The sequence below is a fragment of the Epinephelus fuscoguttatus genome, linkage group LG15 (genome assembly GCF_011397635.1).
Source record: "Epinephelus fuscoguttatus linkage group LG15, E.fuscoguttatus.final_Chr_v1".
NCBI classification, from domain to species: domain Eukaryota; kingdom Metazoa; phylum Chordata; class Actinopteri; order Perciformes; family Serranidae; genus Epinephelus; species Epinephelus fuscoguttatus.
Window position 1 is genome coordinate 42268364 of NC_064766.1, and position 20799 is coordinate 42289162.

The window sequence follows — 20799 nt, forward strand, 5'->3', positions numbered from 1 at the left end:
AGAAGGAGAGAGGAAAAAAGAGAGAGAAGGACAGAGCAGGAGAGAGAAGGAGAGAGCAGGAGAGAGCAGGACAGAGAAGGAGAGAGCAGGAGAAAGAAGGAGAAAGAAGGAGAGAGCAGGAGAAAGAAGGAGAAAGAAGGAGAGAGCAGGAGAGAGCAGGAGAAAGAAGGAGAGAGCAGGAGAGAGCAGGACAGAGAAGGAGATAGCAGGAGAGAGCAGGAGAAAGAAGGAGAGAGCAGGAGAAAGGAGAGAGCAGGAGAAAGAAGGAGAAAGAAGGAGAGAGCAGGAGAAAGGAGAAAGCAGGAGAAAGAAGGAGAGAGCAGGAGAAAGAAGGAGAGAACAGGAGAAAGGAGAGAGCAGGAGAAAGAAGGAGAGAGGAGAAAAAAGAGAGAGAAGGAGAGAGCAGGAGAAAGAAGGACAGAGCAGGAGAAAGGAGGACAGAGCAGGAGAGAGCAGGAGAGAGCAGGACAGAGAAGGAGAGAGCAGGAGAAAGAAGAAGAGAGCAGGAGAGAGAAGGAGAGAGCAGGAGAAAGAAGGAGAGAGCAGGAGAAAGAAGAAGAGAGCAGGAGAGAGAAGGAGAGAGCATGAGAAAGGAGAGAGCATGAGAAAGAAGGAGAAAGAAGAAGAGAGCAGGAGAGAGAAGGAGAGAGCATGAGAAAGAAGGAGAGAGCAGGAGAGATAAGGAGAAAGAAGAAGAGAGCAGGAGAAAGAAGGAGAGAGCAGGAGAGAGCAGGAGAAAGAAGGAGAGAGCAGGGGAGAGCAGGAGAAAGAAGGAGAGAGGAGAAAAAAGAGAGCAGGAGAGAGAGCAGGAGAGAGAGCAGGAGAGAGGGGGCAGTGTGACATTATCTCAAGTTATTTGGGTTGAACGACGCGACACATCACAGACCCTGTGTACCTGCATGATAGAGGACAGACTCAAATCAAACTAACACACACTTCATTAACACAGTCCTGACGTCACTGACGAAACAAGACAACATGTCATAACACGGACTGACATGTGTGCTTTAACAGCCGGCCCCCACATATTAACTCAGATCAGTGTCAGACACAACTTATTACACATCATCCAGAATCAGCACCAAATCCAGCACACAGGATCACAGCCTGCTGGAGCTGTCAGACTGAACTCAAAACTTCAAGCTTCAGAATTAAACCTTGACTGCAGCACAAGCTGTGAGTATGATCGCTAAAATGTGGTTAGGGTATTGAAACTGTGACTCCTCATTAGATGTTTCAGACTCAAACTATTTTGACAATATAAACCTGATTTGCACAAACAAATATCACAAATAAAAAAAAACACTGCATAAAATACAAATGTGCAATCACAGAATTGAGATTCACAAATATCTATTTGAAAGTTATAAATGTAAGAAATGCTTTTCTTGTATTTTTAAATCAATTAAATGTGTTCAGTATTTTCTGAATTTCAGATCTGTATTACATTTGTAAAAAAACAGTTTAGTGATATTTCTTATTTCTTGTTTATTTTTATAATATTTCTGTAGCTGCTGTTTTGTTGCCTTTTTTGAACCTTCATTGCACTGAATCTGAGAGCTGCTACCTCAGTGTTGTACTCACACAATGACGACAAACAGATTCTGATTCTGAACCCTGATGTGTTTTTACAGGAAATAAATAGTTTCACATTCATTTTCTATGAATCCACTTTTTGATTAATGCACTAATGATTTCAGCTGGACTGCAAAAACTGTCTGTAACTGAACACGGGGTGCAGTGACACACCAGTTTCAAGGTATACCGCGATATACAAGTTGACAGTTATCATAACGTGCACATTTGCTTATCTACCAATCAACTGCACAGAGCATCTCTCCTTTATTTGACTTATTTTCTAAGAGGAGACTTTTTCAACAACCTTCCAATAACAAAATGTTTCAACTTTCAGTGTTTGTTCAACCATCAATAACCCTTCTGCTTTCATTTCTTTAAGAAACATCCTGACTGAGATTCATTTAAATTCTGTAAAACATGAACCTGTGATATTTTCTGAGGCGGTGATCGCACCATCAAAGTCTCATAGGATTACAACCCTACTGAGCAGCACTGTTAAAAACTCTTCATGTGTTTTGTGTGTAAAACTCTGAATTAGTAAAGTCTGTAGAGCTGTCAGGTAAATGTAGTGGAGTAAAACGAAAGAGGGCCTTAGGTTAATGTTAATATCGTATAAAAGTACAGTAGTAGAGTAAATGTACTTCGTTACATTCATCACTGTAATTCAACCTTTACTGGAAAGTAACGGCTGAAAACGGTTCTTTAACTGAAACAATAAAAAGCTGATTGTTTGTTACAGGGTGTAGCTACACTGCTCCATCAGCTTCCTCACACTCACACACACTTTAATCCTCAGTAACAGTCCGGAGCTCTGTGAATCAGAGACAACAGAAACTAAAGTGTATAACACGAGGTTTCTCTGCCTCTGCTCAGGTTAGCCACACAGCAGGCTAACACAGAGCTAACAGGCTGTGAGCTCCAGCAGTCGGAGTGATGAGAGAGTTAACGTTAAGTGTGTAAGTGACAGTCAGTCTGTGAGCTTGTTCCTCTGACTTGTATCTAAACTCTAACGTGCTCTGAAACACCGGGCTGCTGCTAACACCGTTAGCTTGTGTGGCTAACTTTGCTAACAGGCTAACCGTTAGCAGCTTTGTAAAACCCTGCTGCTCCTCACCGATATATTCTGACCGTAAGATGACTTAAATTCAGTATTATAGATCCATTAAAACACCAGTTGTGCTGTGTTGGTTTTTCAGGGCTGTTCTGTTGTGTTTGGTGTCCGGAGTTAAATGGCGGCGGCCCGGTTAACGTTACAACAACAACGCGCTGCAGCTCAAATAAAAACTCACCGACAGTCTCCGCTGCAGAGTTAGCTATCTAGCTGTCATTAACGGGCTAGAATCCTCCGTAAAGATTTCCTCTGAAGAAACATGAACGTCTCAAACTTTATTCAACTGAACTTTAAGAAGGTTTGTCACTTTAGCCACCAGCGGACTCCATCATGACGCTTCTTCTTCTCGGCCTTCAGAAAAGCATGCTGGGAAATTCTCACAACGGGCGGGAGAGCGCGCGCCGTCATCACGCAAAGGATTATGGGAAAAAGAGTTTTACTGTTTCATACTGTTCATACTGTATACCAAAGCGTATTGCTGCCACACCAGGAAAATATAATGTGTCAGTATTATGTTATAACGTGAAAAGTTCATTGTTCTAACAAGAAGTTTTTCACATTATAACAATATATTTTCACATTATAACAATATATTTCCACATTATAACAATATATTTTCACATTATAACAATATATTTTCACATTTTAACAATATATTTCCACGTTATAACAATATATTTCCACGTTATAACAATATATTTTCACATTTTAACAATATATTTCCACGTTATAACAATATATTTCCACGTTATAACAATATATTTTCACATTATAACAATATATTTCCACGTTATAACAATATAACAATATATTTCCACGTTATAACATTATAACAATATATTTCCACGTTATAACAATATATTTCCACATTATAACAATATATTTCCACATTATAACAATATATTTCCACGTTATAACAATATATTTTCACATTATAACAATATATTTCCACGTTATAACAATATAACAATATATTTCCACATTATAACAATATATTTCCACGTTATAACAATATATTTCCACATTATAACAATATATTTCCACGTTATAACAATATATTTTCACATTATAACAATATATTTCCACATTATAACGTAATACTGACACATTATTTTTTCCTGATGTGGCAGAAATACGCTTTCATAATTATATATATATATATATATATATATATATATATATATATATGTGTGTGTGTGTGTGTGTGTGTGTGTGTGTGTGTGTGCATTTATATATATATTTTTTCCCCTTGAGCCTCCCTGAATGACTGGAGGAAACTCACCATTTTAAGCTCAGATTTATTTATTTGTTCTGTCAGAAGTCTTCCTCTCATATGATGCGCACACGGACGGTCAGAAATTTGAAATTCCAACAATAATTTCTGTTTTTACAGCTTCGTGCTGTGATGACTACTGTAACGTTTGGTGATTTAAATAAATGATCAAATGGGTGTATTTTTTTTGTCAAAGTATTTCTGATTCTGATTTAAATAAATAAAGTGAAGTTGGTCAGATTTTGCCTTAAAAGGTGTCTGGTTTTTTATTTAGATAAATAAATAAATGAAGTGAGTGAGTTCTGAAACCATACGTCATCACCGGGCCTGTCCAGTCAGAGCAGAGCATTAGAGGACAGTGTCAGAGAGCACGAGCCGTGTCGAGCCGTTTCTCCTCCTCTCAGCCGTTACCGGTAAGTTCAGTGATCTCCGGCGGTTTACACGCTGAACCGGAGGATAAGCAGCCGGTGATACAACGGGACACTCAGAACAGACTCTCACCGGGATAAAGTCCCGTTTCGATCTTTGTTTGTCACTTTAACACGTTTTTAATCGTCTCCGTTTAGCGGCTAGCTGACCGGCTAATGCTAACTAGCTTAGCTCAACCGTCAGTTGGAAGTTGAAGCGGTGCGTTCTTCACTTCTTAGTTAGTGACGTGATCAGAGACTCAGCTGCTGCTGTAGGGTCAGTTTCATATGGAGCTGACTGACTGGGAGCTAACGGCTAACACGTGTGCGGCTATTAATGTGCTGTCCTCACATCAGTGACACATTTATCATGATCAGTTATTAGTTACTGCTGATTATCTTCTGGATTAATGCAGATATTGATTATCCTGTGACAAGTGATAAAATGATGTTACCACAGTTAGAGTGTGTCTGACCGGCGCTGTGTTTCCTCCAGCAGCACTTCACTGTGTCACGGGTCATATGAGCAGCACTGATGAGCCGCCGCAGGTCCTGGTGAGAGCTGAGTACACACCATATCCTGTCACACACCTGTCACACACCTGTCACACAGGTAACACACCATTACCTGTCACACACCTGTCACACAGGTAACACACCATTACCTGTCACACACCTGTCACACACCTGTCACACACCTGTCACACAGGTAACACACCATTACCTGTCACACAGGTAACACACCATTACCTGTCACACACCTGTCACACAGGTGACACACCATATCCTGTCACACACCTGTCACACACCTGTCACACAGGTGACACACCATTACTTGTCACACACCTGTCACACAGGTGACACACCATTACTTGTCACACACCTGTCACACAGGTGACACCATTACCTGTCACACACCTGTCACACAGGTGACACACCATTACTTGTCACACACCTGTCACACAGGTGACACCATTACCTGTCACACACCTGTCACACAGGTGACACACCATTACCTGTCACACAGGTAACACACCATTACCTGTCACACACCTGTCACACAGGTAACACACCATTACCTGTCACACAGGTAACACACCATTACCTGTCACACACCTGTCACACAGGTGACACACCATTACCTGTAACACACCTGTCACACAGGTGACACACCATTACCTGTCACACACCTGTCATAAGGATCTATTGCAGTTTATGTCATGGCAATCCTCAGCACATGGTGACACATTTAAGATAGTCTCGCCACCAGACAATCAGAGATCTCCGCCTCCTGATAGTCTGGGGACACTCCTTTCTAAAGTGTGTTTAACACACCGGCGAAAACAGCCGGCAACAAAGCAACACCTCCTGCATTTTTGAAAAGGACACGCCTTCTCGGAAATGTGTGCTCCCCCTTTTCTCGTCCGCAAGGAAACAAACACACAGAGAGCTTGAAAATGGATGCCGAGAGATTTAACTCTATTTTATCAAACGTGTGCTCATCCGTGAAGAAAATATTTTTTCCAGCGGATGTCTTAGTTACAACATGATTGAGCTAACTGGAGTAGTTTCATGTCGTATCCGACAACAGGAGGCTTTTAACAGATGACGTCCAGATGTTAGCATCGTGATTTCCCAAAACTGAATAAATACCACACATAGCAACACAAAACTGCTTTGCTAGCTCAATCATGTTGTAACTAAGATATCTGCTGGAAAAGATATTTTTTTCACGGACCGTTTAATGAGTTATTACCTATCACAGACACCGCTAACAGCTAACAGGGCTAACAGCTAACGGTTAGCCCAGCTAAACGTGCACACAGAAATAGTAATGTTTGTTCAGTCATTGTGTTACATGTGTGTGACTTTACAAACATCGGATTAGTCCAAACGGTGATACAGTGATGTGAAAAATGTGATATATAGGCTATATATATAGCTAAAAGCTCTGCTGGTTTTCTACCCGGTAGTATTTGTAAACAACAAGGTGATTCCCTCTATAGTCCGGCCGGACGGATGAGTCATGGCCTTGTAAAAGATTATGTTTGTTTCTTTTAGTTGGCGAGAATGTGTCGCCGCAAACGCGACAAACATCCACTAACCTTGACGGTGTTTTCTGCGAGCACGGCTGAGCCGTTTTGTACCGCTGCACGTGTTTCTAAGTTTAAGTTTATTTCCTTTATTAATCCCCCTGAGGGGAAATTCAGTGTTTTCACTCTTGCTTGTCAATTACACACAGGTCTGAAACACACACAGGATCTATACATGCACAAAGTGGAGAGATGTCAGAGTGAGGGGGCTGCCCTTTGGTCAGGCGCCCCGAGCGGTTAGGGGGTTCGGTGCCTTGCTCAAGGGCACCTCGGCAGTGCCCATTAGGTGAACTGGCACCTCTCCAGCCACCAGTCCACGCTCCATATTTTGGTCCAGACAGGGACTCGAACAGGCGACTCTCCGGTTCCCAACCCAAGTCCCTATGGACTGAGCTACTGCCGCCCCAGTGGGACTATATTTACAAGCACAAGAGTTCAGCGAGCCACCGAAGGACCACCCTGCAGATTTACTATTGGTTCTGCAACGTAGGGAGTTTTTTTAAACTCTGAAATTGTATCTGCCCATCTAAACACAAAATCAGGGAGAAAGTCATCAGTCTTTAGTTAAGCAAAGCGTCCAAAGACTGACTTGTGAGTCTACGTTTAAGATGGCGGATCAGCAGTGCTCGGAATCAGGCCTGTTTTCAGCTGATCAGCCATGACCTGTGACCGGCTGGTCAGTTTAAAATATGCTGATTTAAAATGCCGGTCAAATTCCCGCTGCGCCGCATGATTGACATCACATAACATCAGCAGCGCACACACGCACATGTGCAACTCACAGCTTGGGCGGTGTGAGGAAGTGAAACATGGGCGGCTTCTCACCTTCATCATTCACGCACACTCATCAAAAGAGAGAAGGAGGAAGTTGTTTATTGTCCGTGTTAGCCTGAACTGCGGCGCTCTCACTGCTGCACTGTGCCGCTGGACACTGACGAGGCGCGTGTCCGCACGCTTACTGGCGGGCGCGTCCTCAGCACTAAAGGCTTTCATACAGGCGACCAACACCATGTCGGCCGTGTGGAATTTTTGTCTATTCAAGAAATTTCCCACAAATGCTATACAGCAAGAATTATTATTTTATTTATCCATGTTTTTATTTATGTATGCCTTTTTAACTTATTTATTTTAATACTGTACCTGAAGTTATATTTGAGCAAAAAGGAAAATGTTTCTTAACCCGTGTCGCTGTTGTTGTTTGTGTTTGTGGTTGTGTTTGTGTTTGAGGTGATTATTGAAGAGCTGGTTGTATCCTACTTAAAATGTTCTGATAAAGCAAACATAGAAAATACTGCAATATCTTGTGAGCTGTAAAGTGGTTTGAAGAAAATGAAATTGGTAGTGGCCAAAATCGTAATCGGCCGTCCAAACACTCTGCAAATCAGAAATCGGGAGCGGCCCCAAAAATTGTAATCAATGCAAGTCTAGCGGTAATATTGTATCTTAGCGTCAGTGTCGTGGTGACATGGTACGTGGGGCCTCAAAGCCGTGTGTTGTCTCCTGTCTCAGCACAAAGAGTCACTCCACCTGTTTTGGACGTAACAGGCGATTTTGCAGAGGGACTCTACAGAAGCCTGGATGGACAAAAGATGAGGTAACGCTCATTGTGTTAGCATTCAAACAGTGTGTATGTCCTGTGTGTCCAGGTCCTTCACAGTAAAAGTCCTCCGTGTGGAGTAGCAGGCTTTTATTGTGAAGCAGCTGCAGGTACAGGATGTACACAGATAATATCTGAGTCAGGATATTTACACCATATCAGTCTTTAGTGCGGAAACTGCAGCTCAGTGTGATGATGATGATGATGATCTTCCTCTTCAGGATGAGAAGCTGCGTGGACTGGTGAAGGAGTTTGGATGCAGCAGCTGGTCTTCAGTTTCTCTGCATTTTAAAGTGAGTGGTTTCATCCACAGGAACAGGACAGCAGAGACACAGAAACAGGATGTTTAAGTATTTAAGGTTTTAAACGACCAGCAAACAGCAGACTGTTGCTGTCTGACTCTACGACCACAACATGTGACGTCTCAGCTGCAACACAGGAGGGGCAGCAGGAACTGGACCCCCATCCAGGTCTTTGTCAATCTGAAGCACACCGACTGGACCCAGTTTGTTTGTGGACATGATTGTGTTCTTAAACTTTCAGTTGTTGCTCAAGACTTTGAACACGTCAGTCCACAGCGTGCAGGACGCATCCTAACTGTCTGTGTTGTGTGTCAGGGTCAGAGGTCAGATGTGGAGTGTCAGCGGAGGTGGCAGCAGATAAAGAATCCAGATCTGGTCAAAGGTCCCTGGACTCAGGAGGAGGACGGGAGGGTAAACACTCACTCTTGATGGATGTGACTTTAAACTTGTTGAATGTGACTCTGGACTCGATGGAGGTCACTCTGGACTTGCAGGATGTGTCTCTAGACTTGCAGGACATGTCTCTGGACTTGCAGGACATGTCTCTGGACTTGCTGGACGTAACTAAAGACTTGTTGGACGTGTCTCTGGACTTGTTGGAGATTACTGTACTTGTTGGAGATGACTCTGGACTTGTTGGACACGACTCTGTACTTGTTGGACGTGTCTCTGGACTTGTTGGAGATGACTCTGCACTTGTAGGACACATCCATGGACTTGTAGGACACATCTCTGGACTTGTTGGAGATGACTCTGTACTTGTTGGATATGACTCTGGACTTGTTGGAGGTCACTAAGGACTTGTTGGAGATGACTCTGGATTTGCTGGATGTGACTCTGGACTTGTTGGAGATGACTGTCTCTGAACTTGTAGGACTTGTCTCTGGACTTGTTGAAGATGACTCTGTACTTGTTGGATGTGACTCTGGACTTGTTGAAGATGACTCTGAAATTGCTGGATGTGACTCTGGACTTGTTGGAGATGACTGTCTCTGAACTTGTAGGACTTGTCTCTGGACTTGTTGGATGTGACTCTGGACTTGTTGGAGATGATTGTCTCTGAACTTGTAGGACTTGTCTCTAGACTGGTTGAAGATGACTCTGGACTTGTTGGATGTGACTCTGGACTTGTTGGAGATGACTGTCTCTGAACTTGCTGGATGTGACTCTGGACTTGTTGGAGATGACTCTGAACTTGTTGGAGATGACTCTGGACTTGTTGGAGGTGACTAAGGACTTGTTGGAGATGACTGTCTCTGAACTTGTAGGACTTGTCTGTGGACTTGTTGAAGATGACTCTGGACTTGTTGGAGGTGTCTCTGGACTTGTTGAAGATGACTCTGAACTTGTAGGACTTGACTCTGGACTTGTTGGAGATGACTCTGGACTTGTTGGATGTGACTCTGGACTTGTTGGAGATGACTGTCTCTGAACTTGTAGGACTTGTCTCTGGACTTGTTGGAGATGACTGTCTCTGAACTTGTAGGACTTGTCTCTGGACTTGTTGAAGATGACTCTGAACTTGTAGGACTTGACTCTGGACTTGTTGGAGATGACTCTGGACTTGTTGGATGTGACTCTGGACTTGTTGGAGATGACTGTCTCTGAACTTGTAGGACTTGTCTCTGGACTTGTTGAAGATGACTCTGAACTTGTAGGACTTGACTCTGGACTTGTTGGAGATGACTCTGGACTTGTTGGATGTGACTCTGGACTTGTTGGAGATGACTCTGGACTTGTTGGATGTGACTCTGGACTTGTTGGAGATGACTGTCTCTGAACTTGTAGGACTTGTCTCTGGACTTGTTGGAGATGATTGTCTCTGAACTTGTAGGACTTGTCTCTGGACTTGTTGGAGATGACTCTGGACTTGTTGGATGTGACTCTGGACTTGTTAGAGATGACTGTCTCTGAACTTGTAGGACTTGTCTCTGGACTTGTTGGAGATGATTGTCTCTGAACTTGTAGGACTTGTCTCTGGACTTGTTGGAGATGACTCTGGACTTGTTGGATGTGACTCTGGACTTGTTGGAGATGACTGTCTCTGAACTTGTAGGACTTGTCTCTGGACTTGTTGGAGATGATTGTCTCTGAACTTGTAGGACTTGTCTCTGGACTTGTTGGAGATGACTCTGGACTTGTTGGATGTGACTCTGGACTTGTTAGAGATGACTGTCTCTGAACTTGTAGGACGCATCTCTGGACTTGCTGAAGATGACTAAGGACTTGTTGGATGTGACTAAGGACTTGTTGGACATGTCTCCGGACTTGATGGACGTGTCTCCGGACTTGATGGACGTGTCTCTGGACTTGCAGACGTATAGCAGATCTTCTTTATAAACTAATAGCATGTTGTGATGTCACTTCCTGTGAAGGTCATTGAGCTGGTTCAGAAGTACGGCGTGAAGCGCTGGTCGCTCATCGCCAAGCACCTGCGGAGTCGTAACGGGAAGCAGTGCCGCGAGCGCTGGCACAACCACCTGAACCCGACGGTGAAGAAGAGCAGCTGGACGCTGGAGGAGGACGGCGTCATCTGTCAGGCCCACAGGCTGCTGGGAAACCGCTGGGCCGACATCTCCAAGTTGCTGCCGGGCAGGTACATAGAGCCGTGGTTATCTCTGTAACTGACAGGGTTCAGATCCACACGTTTTTATTTTTATTAACTTCAGAAAAACATTTGGATTAAGATGATTTTAACAAATTAAATTCTGAGTTGAGAAAAATCATTAAACCGTTCATCAGCTTCAGTCAGACAGGATGTGATGTCATCCATGTTAGAGTCACAGACTGTATAAATAATAGACGAAGCTCCTGTGACGTCACCCGTCGGTCTGTGGACTCACGTTCAGCATTTAGGCTGCTGCCATCTTGTTTTTTAAGTCTTAATCAAGTATAAACAGGTGAGTTGTATGGAAAGGTAGAAATGATCTCCAGAGTAGGGATCCGCTCCAAATGAATCTATATTTTTAAAGTCATTACTAAAAGTGTGTGTCATATAAAAACTAAAGTGATGGTCAAAGTTGTCACAGTGAAATTTAAGGTGTGCTGATGGATTCACGTCATCAACTCATGCATTGAGTAACATTACAAGTTAACGTTCCACCTTAAAAGTTGCCGGCAGTCGGCCCAGTGAATGAAGTGATTTTTTTCTCTTTCATTTTATAGTTGTAGTTTACTGATGTATGAACAGAGGTTACATAAAACCAGAGTGAGCGTCCTCTACTGACCAATCAGACTGCAGGGTTTCTAGCTCCACCTTTTAGTACCAGATCTGTGTGCTAGGTACCCCAACAGAGGGGGGACCAAACATGGGGACGCTAAGGAACGCTTCTGTTGGGACCATCCACAACTTTCACTGTGGAGACAGAAACTATGAACAGCTGGGAGGAGGCGGGGCTTCAGTTTATTCTCCTGCTGCTTGCCTTCGACTGACTGAGTGAATAAAGAGCGACCTCAGCAACCAGTGAAGGGAAACTGTGCTGATATTCAACCAGCTGTGTGACATCACAGTGTGTGCAGATGGACGGTGTTCGCCTGGAGCTCATCTGCACACACTGTGATGTCACACAGCTGGTTGAATATCAGCACAGTTTCCCTTTAATCTGTTGGTCTTGTGTCAGGACGGCGGTGATGTGTTCAGTGTCACTGAGGTTGAACTTCAGCCGTCAGCTGTCTGATTCATCCTTCAACACAAACTGCAGAGCCTCTGTCTGCTGCTCTTTCCATCAGTGTGATAACATGTCTTCAGGGGGTGCGGTCAGTGACAGTGTAGGCTTCACTCTCGCAAAGGGGCGGGGCTTAGCAAAGGGTCATCTGTGTCAGATTGAGTCACCGCAGTAACATTTGTCTTTGGGACGACTCTTCTCAGGACAGATAACGCCATCAAAAACCACTGGAACTCCACCCTGAAGAGGAGGGTGGAGAAGGAGGGATACCTGCAGGTCCTACACCTCCACAACTCCTGCACCAGCTCCTCCAACACCTCCTCCAACTCCTCCTACTCCACCAGGCCAGCATCCAGGACCCGCGGCCCCCCCGGCACAGCCAACATCTCCACCAAGGTCAGCATCCACCCACCATCCCATCATCCACCCATGATACCAGCAGAGATGATGATAATAATAATCCTTCCTCCAGCAGGCTGACAGTGTGTCCGCTGTGAAGGACGAGTCCAGCTGCATTTCCTGTGGTCAGAGCGTGTGTGGGTGCCATGGCAACCAAGCCCACCCGTGCTCCATCTGTGTCCCCGCCCCCTCCACCTCAGGTTACAGCTCCTCTCTGAGCATGTGCGAGCTGACAGCGCCCATGGACCTGATGGAGACGGTACATTAGCGTTTTCTCTCACTGGAACACAGCTGAAGCTTTTATTTTGAAATGTAGCTGTAAGTGTGGTTTTAGAGCCCTCGGCGCCGTCTCTCAGGCTCTACACAAACATATCAGTCATTTCTCTACAAACAGAGCAGGTGATTCAAACAGGTCAAAACACTGAGTAAAGCAGGGTCACATTAAAAATCAGTGTTTCTCTGAAGCTGTGTGTCGGTGTGTGTGTGCGCTCCTACACCACCTGCTAATGTGCACTCACCTGTTTTCTCTGGCAACTTAAGATCCAGACGCTCAGAAGGTTTTTACCAGGAGCTGAATTATTGTCTCAGAGCAGCTGATTTACACCAGGATATATATCATTATCATATCACGTATAGCATGATATCATCATCGAACAAACAGACTCATCTTCTTCAAACAGAGGATCTAATCACAGCTTTCCCATGGTCATGGAAAACCTGGAATAGTCAGGATCACAGTCACTTTTTCCAGGCCTGGAAATGTCCTGGACTTTCGTTGTGTGTAATGAGATTAATCCTTAGGTGGATGATCTTCCACATTATGTAACGACGCTCTGATGTTTCCTCCTTGCGGTCTGTCTTGAGCTGATGTCATGACATCGTGACTAAACAGAGTTTGAGTCTGGAGTGTTTTAAACCACTGCACAAGAAAAACAAATCTTTACTTCAGGTCCTTGAAAAGTCCTGGAAAAGTCAAACTGTGAGGGGTAAATATGACATTGAGACGTCTGACCTGATTTCATCACAGAACCCAGAGACCTGGAGCTGTGGCCCAGAGGAAGTGACATCATCGCTGTCCACCTGCCTGTACAGACAGGACGCCGACCTGTCAGTCATCAATCTGAGCACCAGTTATGTAAGACACATTAAACATCAGTGTTTCTCTGAAGCTGTGTGTAAGACAGCAAACACTGTGACATCATAACCCTTCAAACATTTTGTCCCTTCACACGATGAGGCAATCATCAGGCGACGCTCTGCCTTCATCACGTCATCGCTCAGTGTCTCCAGAAAATGTGTCATGTTCATCATGTTTGTTCCTTGGATTATTAATCTAATCACAGGTTAGTAATATAATCACGTGTCCTCCACGGTGACATCAGTGTGTTGTATGAAGGTTACAGGTTTGAAGGAGCAGCTGGTGACCAGTGAGGATGGAGCCTCCTTGTTAGACTCCTCCTCCTCCTGGAGCAGAGGCAGCAGGGCGGGGCCTCTGACGTTCTCCCCCTCTGAGGTGAAGACACGACGCCGCTGCTGCTGCTGGTCTTTAACTGTCCGTCTGATGTCTGATTGTCTTTCTGTCTTTCTGTCTGTCTGTTCTCTCTGTCCTCAGCTCTTCAGTCTGTGCGGTGTCGAGGATCTGAAGTTACAGCATCCAGCTCTCACCTCCACCCCCGTGTGTTCCCATAAACACTCCACCAACACCAACCAGGGCGACTCCTGCAGCCACAGGTAGTTTCATATGTTTTACATCAGCCATTCTCACACAGAGGTGGCGCTATAGAGTCTCTTCTTTACGCCACCTTCACATGTTTACACAGAACCAAACAATGACATTACATGTTGTTCCTGTGTGTGATTACAGACAGCATGATGACATCACAGAATCAAAAGAGGCATGACCTGTAACACAACAGCGTCGACCTCTAGTGTGACATATAACATACGTGTCAGAAGCTCTTTATAAACAACAACAATGACATCACATGTCAGTAACAATCATTTAGCGTCCCTGTTATATGGCGGCTGATCTCATCCTCTGCTCAGAGGGTAAGGAACTCCTGTTAGCCGCTAACTGCTAATAGCTGCTTTTTAAATCTCCCACGGTGGGTCACACACATGACACATCATCAAAACGTCACACCTGTCCATGATCCGTCCTGCAGCTGTCTCTGTCTTACAGACATTGTTTCGGTGCTGTTAAAACTTCTGTTGCTGAGTTAAGCCTGATTTATGGTCCTGCGTTGACTCAACGACGTTGCTACGTTGTTGCTGTGACGCTGTCGTGAACCCTTCTCCGTCACTCCGTTTCATCATGGTGCAATTCACCGCCAGAGTGGTAGGAGGCTGCGTTCCTTTCCTGAGTGGTTGTCGTCGTCTCTAGTTGATTTATACAGAATGGCGAGGTGACATGACGGCATTAAATTCCCGCGTTGAACAGCAAGTGTAACGGGGGCTTCTGTCTCTTGTTCCACAGCGTCTGAGACACACCTTCATGTCAAAGTGTAAATTTATTGTTGATCAGTTTGAAATGTTTTAAAGAGAAACTGCCGGTTTTCTTGCGCAGCGCTGATTGAAGATCAGCCCAGTTTCTCTCTAACTGCTGTGTTCAGGACGCCCTCAGAGACCAGGGAGAGGGTCAGAGTGCTGTGGACGGCAGCGCCTCAAACACCAACGCCACTGAAGATCAACAAGAGAGAAGACGAGGTGAGAGGAGACGTCCTGCTGTCACACTGTAAACACTCACCTGTCCCCTCAGTCCTGGAGCTGTCTGCTCTGTGGTGTGTGTGTGTGTGTGTGTGCGTGTGTGTGTGTGTGTGCGCGCGTGTGTGCGCATGCACGTGTGTGGTTCAGGTTCCAGTTTGTTCAAGCAGAATGATGAACGTGACGTGGGAGGAGCCAAGTGTGGATCCTGACAGTCAGCAGTCCAGCAGCAGCTCTGAGGTCAGACACACAAACACATCTGCAGCACGTCGACAAACTCAGAGCGACCTGAGATCCCTCCCAACGTCTCACATGTTCAACACGACCTCGTAAAGTAACCGTAAATGTTTAAATATAGGCGACCACATGAAAGGCACGCAGCTCATACCTGAAGTTCATGTGTCCATCAGAACAAAATCCAGCTTCTATTCACAGCGTCGCAGTGAGAAGTTTCAGTAGACTGACCCGTCTCAGCCGGCAGATGATGTCACCTGGTTTTAGAACGTAAACGTAAGGCACGTCAGCCAATCAGCTTGTAGCAAAGTCAGCTGGTCAGGTGAGTTACGAGCTGTCGGCAGACGGCGCGTTCGCTGCTGTAACTGACAACAGCCCTCCATCCTCACCGACCCAGAGTCCATCTCCTTTCAGTCCCCGCAGCTGTGGACACGTGTCTCGATGTGTTGGACGGTTGGTCGCTGCTGCTCGCTGTGTGTGTGCGTCACACACTGACTGATTAATCTGCGCTGGTTATTTCAGTGACTGTGAATACGGTACATCTGTAGCTCAGGTCATTGATTTCTGTGTTGGGAATTAGGACAGCCTTCACGGAGTGTTGTGACCATGATGAGACGGTGTATCATCTCTAGTCAACAACTTATTTTGTGGCTGAATATAATTTGTAGCTTCTTAAAATCTGAATGAGGATAGTGATAGTGAGATACTGGCTACAGTGATGAAACAAAACCAGCATCAGATGGACTGTATTCATAATCAATACGCCACAATAATATAAATAACCAGCGCCAATTCATCAGTCAGTGAGAATGTGTGTGTGGGCGGGGCATAAGCACATACAGCCAGCAGCAGCAGCGACCCACCGTCTGACACCGGCACACCGTGAGGACAGAAACAGAGGGCTCTGTGGGGACGGAGCACCTGCTGCAGCAAGCCAACACGCCATCTGTGGTCATTTTGACCTGACCAGCTGACTTCACTACAAGCTGATTGGCTGTTGAAACAGGTGACGTGCTTTAAAACCAGCCGCCGGCCATTTGACCAGCTGAGTGTCAGGTGACACCATCAGCCGGCTTGAGTCGAGCTCAGACCGGCCAGTTCACACCGCTGACACTTTTCTCTGTGACGTTCTGAGATGGTTTCATCAGGTCGTAAATTTTTGGTCTGTTTAAGACGAAGAACCTAAACAGCTGATCGTCTTGTCACACACAGAAACATTAAATTCAAAACAAGTGTGTCACACTCTTGAGGACGTCTCCTCTGAGGAGACACCTTCATGGGGACTTCTGTCCTTCAGGTCCAGGGAGAGAGTCTGCTGAGCTCCATCCTGCAGGTCCAGAGAGAGTCCAGCTCCACCTCAGTGGTCCAGAGACAATCCAGCTGTGTCCCACAAGTCCAGAGAGAGTCCAGGTTTGTCTCCAGCTGTGAGGAGTTTGGCTGCTTCCCGTTGGACGGACGGACAGAGGTGTGGTGGTGTCAGCAGTCAGTCACTTACCTGCACTCTCCTGAATGTCCCGCGTACAGACTGAACCCCTTTGAGGTGAGGACTGACCACAAACATTCTTACTCCTTTTCCACCAACATGGAGCTGGTTCTGTTCTGGTTCCTGCTCCTGGTTTTAAACCGTTCAGAGCATTAAGAGTAAAAATAAACCGGTTCAGAACCTGAAGAGTGGGTTCTCAGCTGGAACCAAACAATGACAGGTTCTTCTTTAACCTCAAGTATAAATGGTGATGACATCAGTGGGCGTGTCATATTTGACAGGTTGGACAGAGAGGACCAAAGTTTGCAGGTTATCAGTTTGATCTGAATTTTTCCCACTGCTGTTTACCTCTGTTGGCCACGCCCTCTGTTGATGACACGTCCTTAATTACAATAAAACTGGTTCACTGGATCGCATCAAAGTTCCAAGAGTCCTGAACAGAACCAGTTTAAGAACCAGAGCTGGTTTGGTGGAAACAGGGTTTTATAATGTTCTGTCAAGAGTGTTCTCAGGTTCCTCTGCTGATCTTTATGTTGAGACTCAGTCCATCAGTGAATGTATCTGCTGACAGGTACTGCCTGACACATCCTCTTCCTCCATTGTTAGCACAAACACAAACACACGTCCTGCTGACACCAACACCCACCAGAGAACATGTGGATTAATCCACCACTGAAAATAGTCCCCAGAGTCACTGTGTACTCCTGTTAGTTTGATACTGTGAGCAGCTGTCGGAGATCTGGGTTTTTTAAGATCTTCAGGGGGAGCCAATGAGCTCAGAGCTGAGAGACAGACAGAAAGTCAGACAGAAAGTCAGACAGAAAGTCAGACAGGACAGAGGTGGTTCCCACTGCTTTTCCTTGTCCTGCCCTCCTGTGCTGTGATTGGCCAGTACTCATCACGTCAACATGTTGAGGGTGGAGATGGTTAGTGTAAGGACAAAGAGATCATGGTAAGGGTGGGACACACCATCCATCCATCTTCATCCATCCATCCATCTTCATCCTCTTATCTGAGGTCAGGTCTTGGGGGCAGCAGGCTGATCAAAGTCCTCCAGACGTCCCTCTCCTCAGCTCCTTCCTCCAGCTCCTCCTGGAGGACCCCGAGGTGTTCCCAGGTCAGATGAGATCTATAATCCCTCCAGTGTGTTCTGGGTCTGCCCCGGGGCCTCCTACCAGCTGGACCAGGAGGATCCTGATCAGATGTTGAACCACCTCAACATGAAGGAGCAGCGGCTCTACTCCGAGCTCCCTCCAGATGTCTGACTCCTCCCCCTATCTCTAAGGCTGAGCCCAGACACCCTACAGAGGAAACTCATTTCAGCTGCTTGTATCTGTGACCTCATTCTTTCAGTCACTACCCAGAGCTCATGACCATAGGTGAGGGTTGGGACGCAGATGGACCAGTAAATCAAAAGCTTTGCCTTTCAGCTCAGCTCCCTCTGAACCATGACGGTCGGTGAAGCGCTTGTATCACTGCAGAAGCCTTCATTCTCCCCTCACAGTGAACAAGACCCTGAGATACCTGACCTCCTTCTCTTGGGGCAGTAACTCTCTCCAAATAAGCCACCGCTCTCCAGCAGAGAACCATGACCTCAGACAGCATCATCTGAGGCTGTAACATGAAGCCAAAACCTGCAGTTCCTCTAACGTCCGCATCGAAATCAACATGTTTACAGCCTGTCTGGTCTCTGGAGATCATTTCTACCTTTTTATACAACTCACCTATTTATACTTTATTAAGACTTAAAGTTACACATCATTAAGGGGGCGGGGCCTCTTTGAGTGACAGGCTGTCTGCTGACAGTAGATAGATCCACCCCTCCCTCCTCCACAGCTCCACCCTCTCACCCAAATATGGTCACTTCTGGCTCCAAAAAAGAGAGATAACGATGGCAGCAGCCTAAATGTTGAACGTGAGTCCACAGACCAACGGATGACGTCACAGGAGCTTCGTCCATTATCTATACAGTAAATGGACCTGCACGTGTACAGCGCCTTTCCAGCCCTCTGACCACTCAAAGCCCTTTTCACACTACATGTCACATTCACACCCATTCACACACTGGTAGCCAAGGCCACCATACAAGGTGCCGACTGCTTCTCAGTACCCATTCACACGCTCTCACACTCCGATGGAACAGCCATCAGGAGTGATTTGGGGTTTAGTATCTTGCCCAAGGATACTTTCTTCTGATCTTGCGCTCTACCCTTTGAGCCACAGCCAGCCACAGTCTATGCCTCAGCCCGGGCGGTGCTGACTCTCATCCGGATGGCTTCACACTCGCCCCAGATCATGCTGGAGGTCAGTGTGATGAAACAGAACCACATCACCTGCCAACAGAAGAGATGTGGTTCCCTTTCTTTGGTGTAAAACCTGTGATGATGTAAACTGAGCCTTCATGTGTTGGTGTCATGTCACAGCAGAGTGAGGACTTACAGGTGCTGATGTTCGGGAAAACAGACGACCAGATGAGTCTGACAGAGCAGGCCCAACTCTACGTGGAGCCCTGATCCTCCTCGACCATCAGGACCATCAGCTGGTGAGTCACAGTCATCCTGTGGGTTAATACTCCTCCCTCTGAGGAGAGGACGGCTTTACAGTCACAGGAAATACCTCCTTAAAGACATGTTTCACTGCTGAGACGACGGTCCTCTGTCCTCCTGTCCCTCTGTCCTCCTGTCCTCCTGTCCCTCTGTCCCTCTGTCCCTCTGTCCTCCTGTCCCTCTGTCCTTCTGTCATTTGGACCCTCACAGTTGATCAGGAAAAAACGTTTAACCTCAGGAAGAGACAATGAGGACAGATCTGTCCTCAGGATGGACAGAGGGACAGAGGGACAGTAGCTGTGGTAGAGAACAGATGAACATAATAAATGTACAGTGACGACACGATGAGACAGAGACACAGGACAGACAGTGATGACAGCACATACAAGGACATTAATGTTAGTCAGAATATAATGATAATAACAATAACTGTGGTACAATATGTTGTTAGTACACACACACACACACACTGATCAGGTGTAACATTGTGACCACTGACAGGTGAAGTGAACATGGATCATTTCATTATAGTACAATGTTCTGCACGGAAACCTTTGGTCCTGGTATTCCTCTTTATGGACTCCCCCACCTAAACACTGTCATAGACCAGTACCCCCCCTCACTGCAGCAGTGGGAGTACTGGTCTGTAATGATGTGTGTGTGTGTGTGTGTGTGTGTGTGTGTGTGTGTGTGTGTGTGTGTGTGTGTGTGTGTGGAGCGTGTCAGGCAGCATCCACATGAATGTCAAGACTCAAGGTTCCTCTGAAGAACACTGCACTGTGTCAAGATGTCACCTGTGGTTCTGATGTTCTGGCCGATCAGTGTGTGTGCACCACATCACGCTGGACGAGGACTCCATTATCAGGAAGTGAACTGTTGCTACAGACTGAGGGGCGGCCATGTTGTCTCTTCTGTGTGACTGAACTCTGATTGGTTGGAGACTCATTCCACATGATCAATAATCAGTAATCATTTCTCTTTGTGCTGTGACAGAAAAACAAACTGGAATCATCCATTAATGAGTTTCACCTTTTTATTTTAGGCAGGTATCATCCTCACCCTCATCTTCATCCTCACCCTCACCCTCATCCTCATCCTCCATCCATACTGTTCTCAGCTTCGGAGCGTCTCGTTTCTCTGCTGAGTCGACGTGTCAATCATGAGTCAGCAGTTTCATCAGCCTCACAGTCTTTATTGATTTATTCAGCAGTTTCATGTTTAATGATTTTATTTGATGTATTTTTCTTCAATTTTAACAAAAATATTTTAAAACAAACTTTTTAACTTTTTTCTGTAGTTTTATTGACGATGAATTATTTTATAGATTTTAGATTTTTAAATGAACTTTGATGAAACTATATTTACACATTTATTTTATTAATGTATTTATTTCTTGAAATAATCGATA

At 45.5% G+C, this 20799-nt stretch overlaps 2 protein-coding genes across 3 annotated transcripts in view; one reads left to right on the plus strand and one right to left on the minus strand.

Annotated features, from left to right (window-relative positions):
* Nucleotides 1-3046, minus strand: part of wdr33 (WD repeat domain 33) — a 38313-nt gene extending 35267 nt beyond the window's left edge. The window contains exon 1 of the mRNA XM_049599267.1: nt 2868-3046. The gene's annotated coding sequence lies outside the window, so the exon portion shown is untranslated. The remainder of the gene's footprint in view (nt 1-2867) is intronic.
* A 1288-nt stretch (nt 3047-4334) lies between these two features.
* On the plus strand, nt 4335-20618 carry LOC125902731 (myb-related protein A-like). 2 transcript variants are annotated; one of them, XM_049599303.1, is made up of 16 exons: nt 4335-4375; nt 4866-4924; nt 7972-8056; nt 8281-8352; nt 8677-8772; nt 10737-10957; nt 12230-12422; nt 12502-12684; nt 13453-13560; nt 13822-13938; nt 14038-14156; nt 15038-15131; nt 15279-15368; nt 16660-16902; nt 19269-19387; nt 20434-20618. In XM_049599303.1, exons 2-15 carry the CDS (start codon nt 4905-4907, stop codon nt 19356-19358), a joined length of 1731 nt encoding a protein of 576 aa, XP_049455260.1. In that variant the 5' UTR covers nt 4335-4375; nt 4866-4904; the 3' UTR covers nt 19359-19387; nt 20434-20618. The 2 variants fall into 2 exon arrangements, with proteins under 2 accessions (XP_049455260.1, XP_049455261.1); XM_049599304.1 differs by having other exon boundaries at nt 19272-19387.
* The last annotated feature ends 181 nt before the right edge of the window (nt 20619-20799 follow it).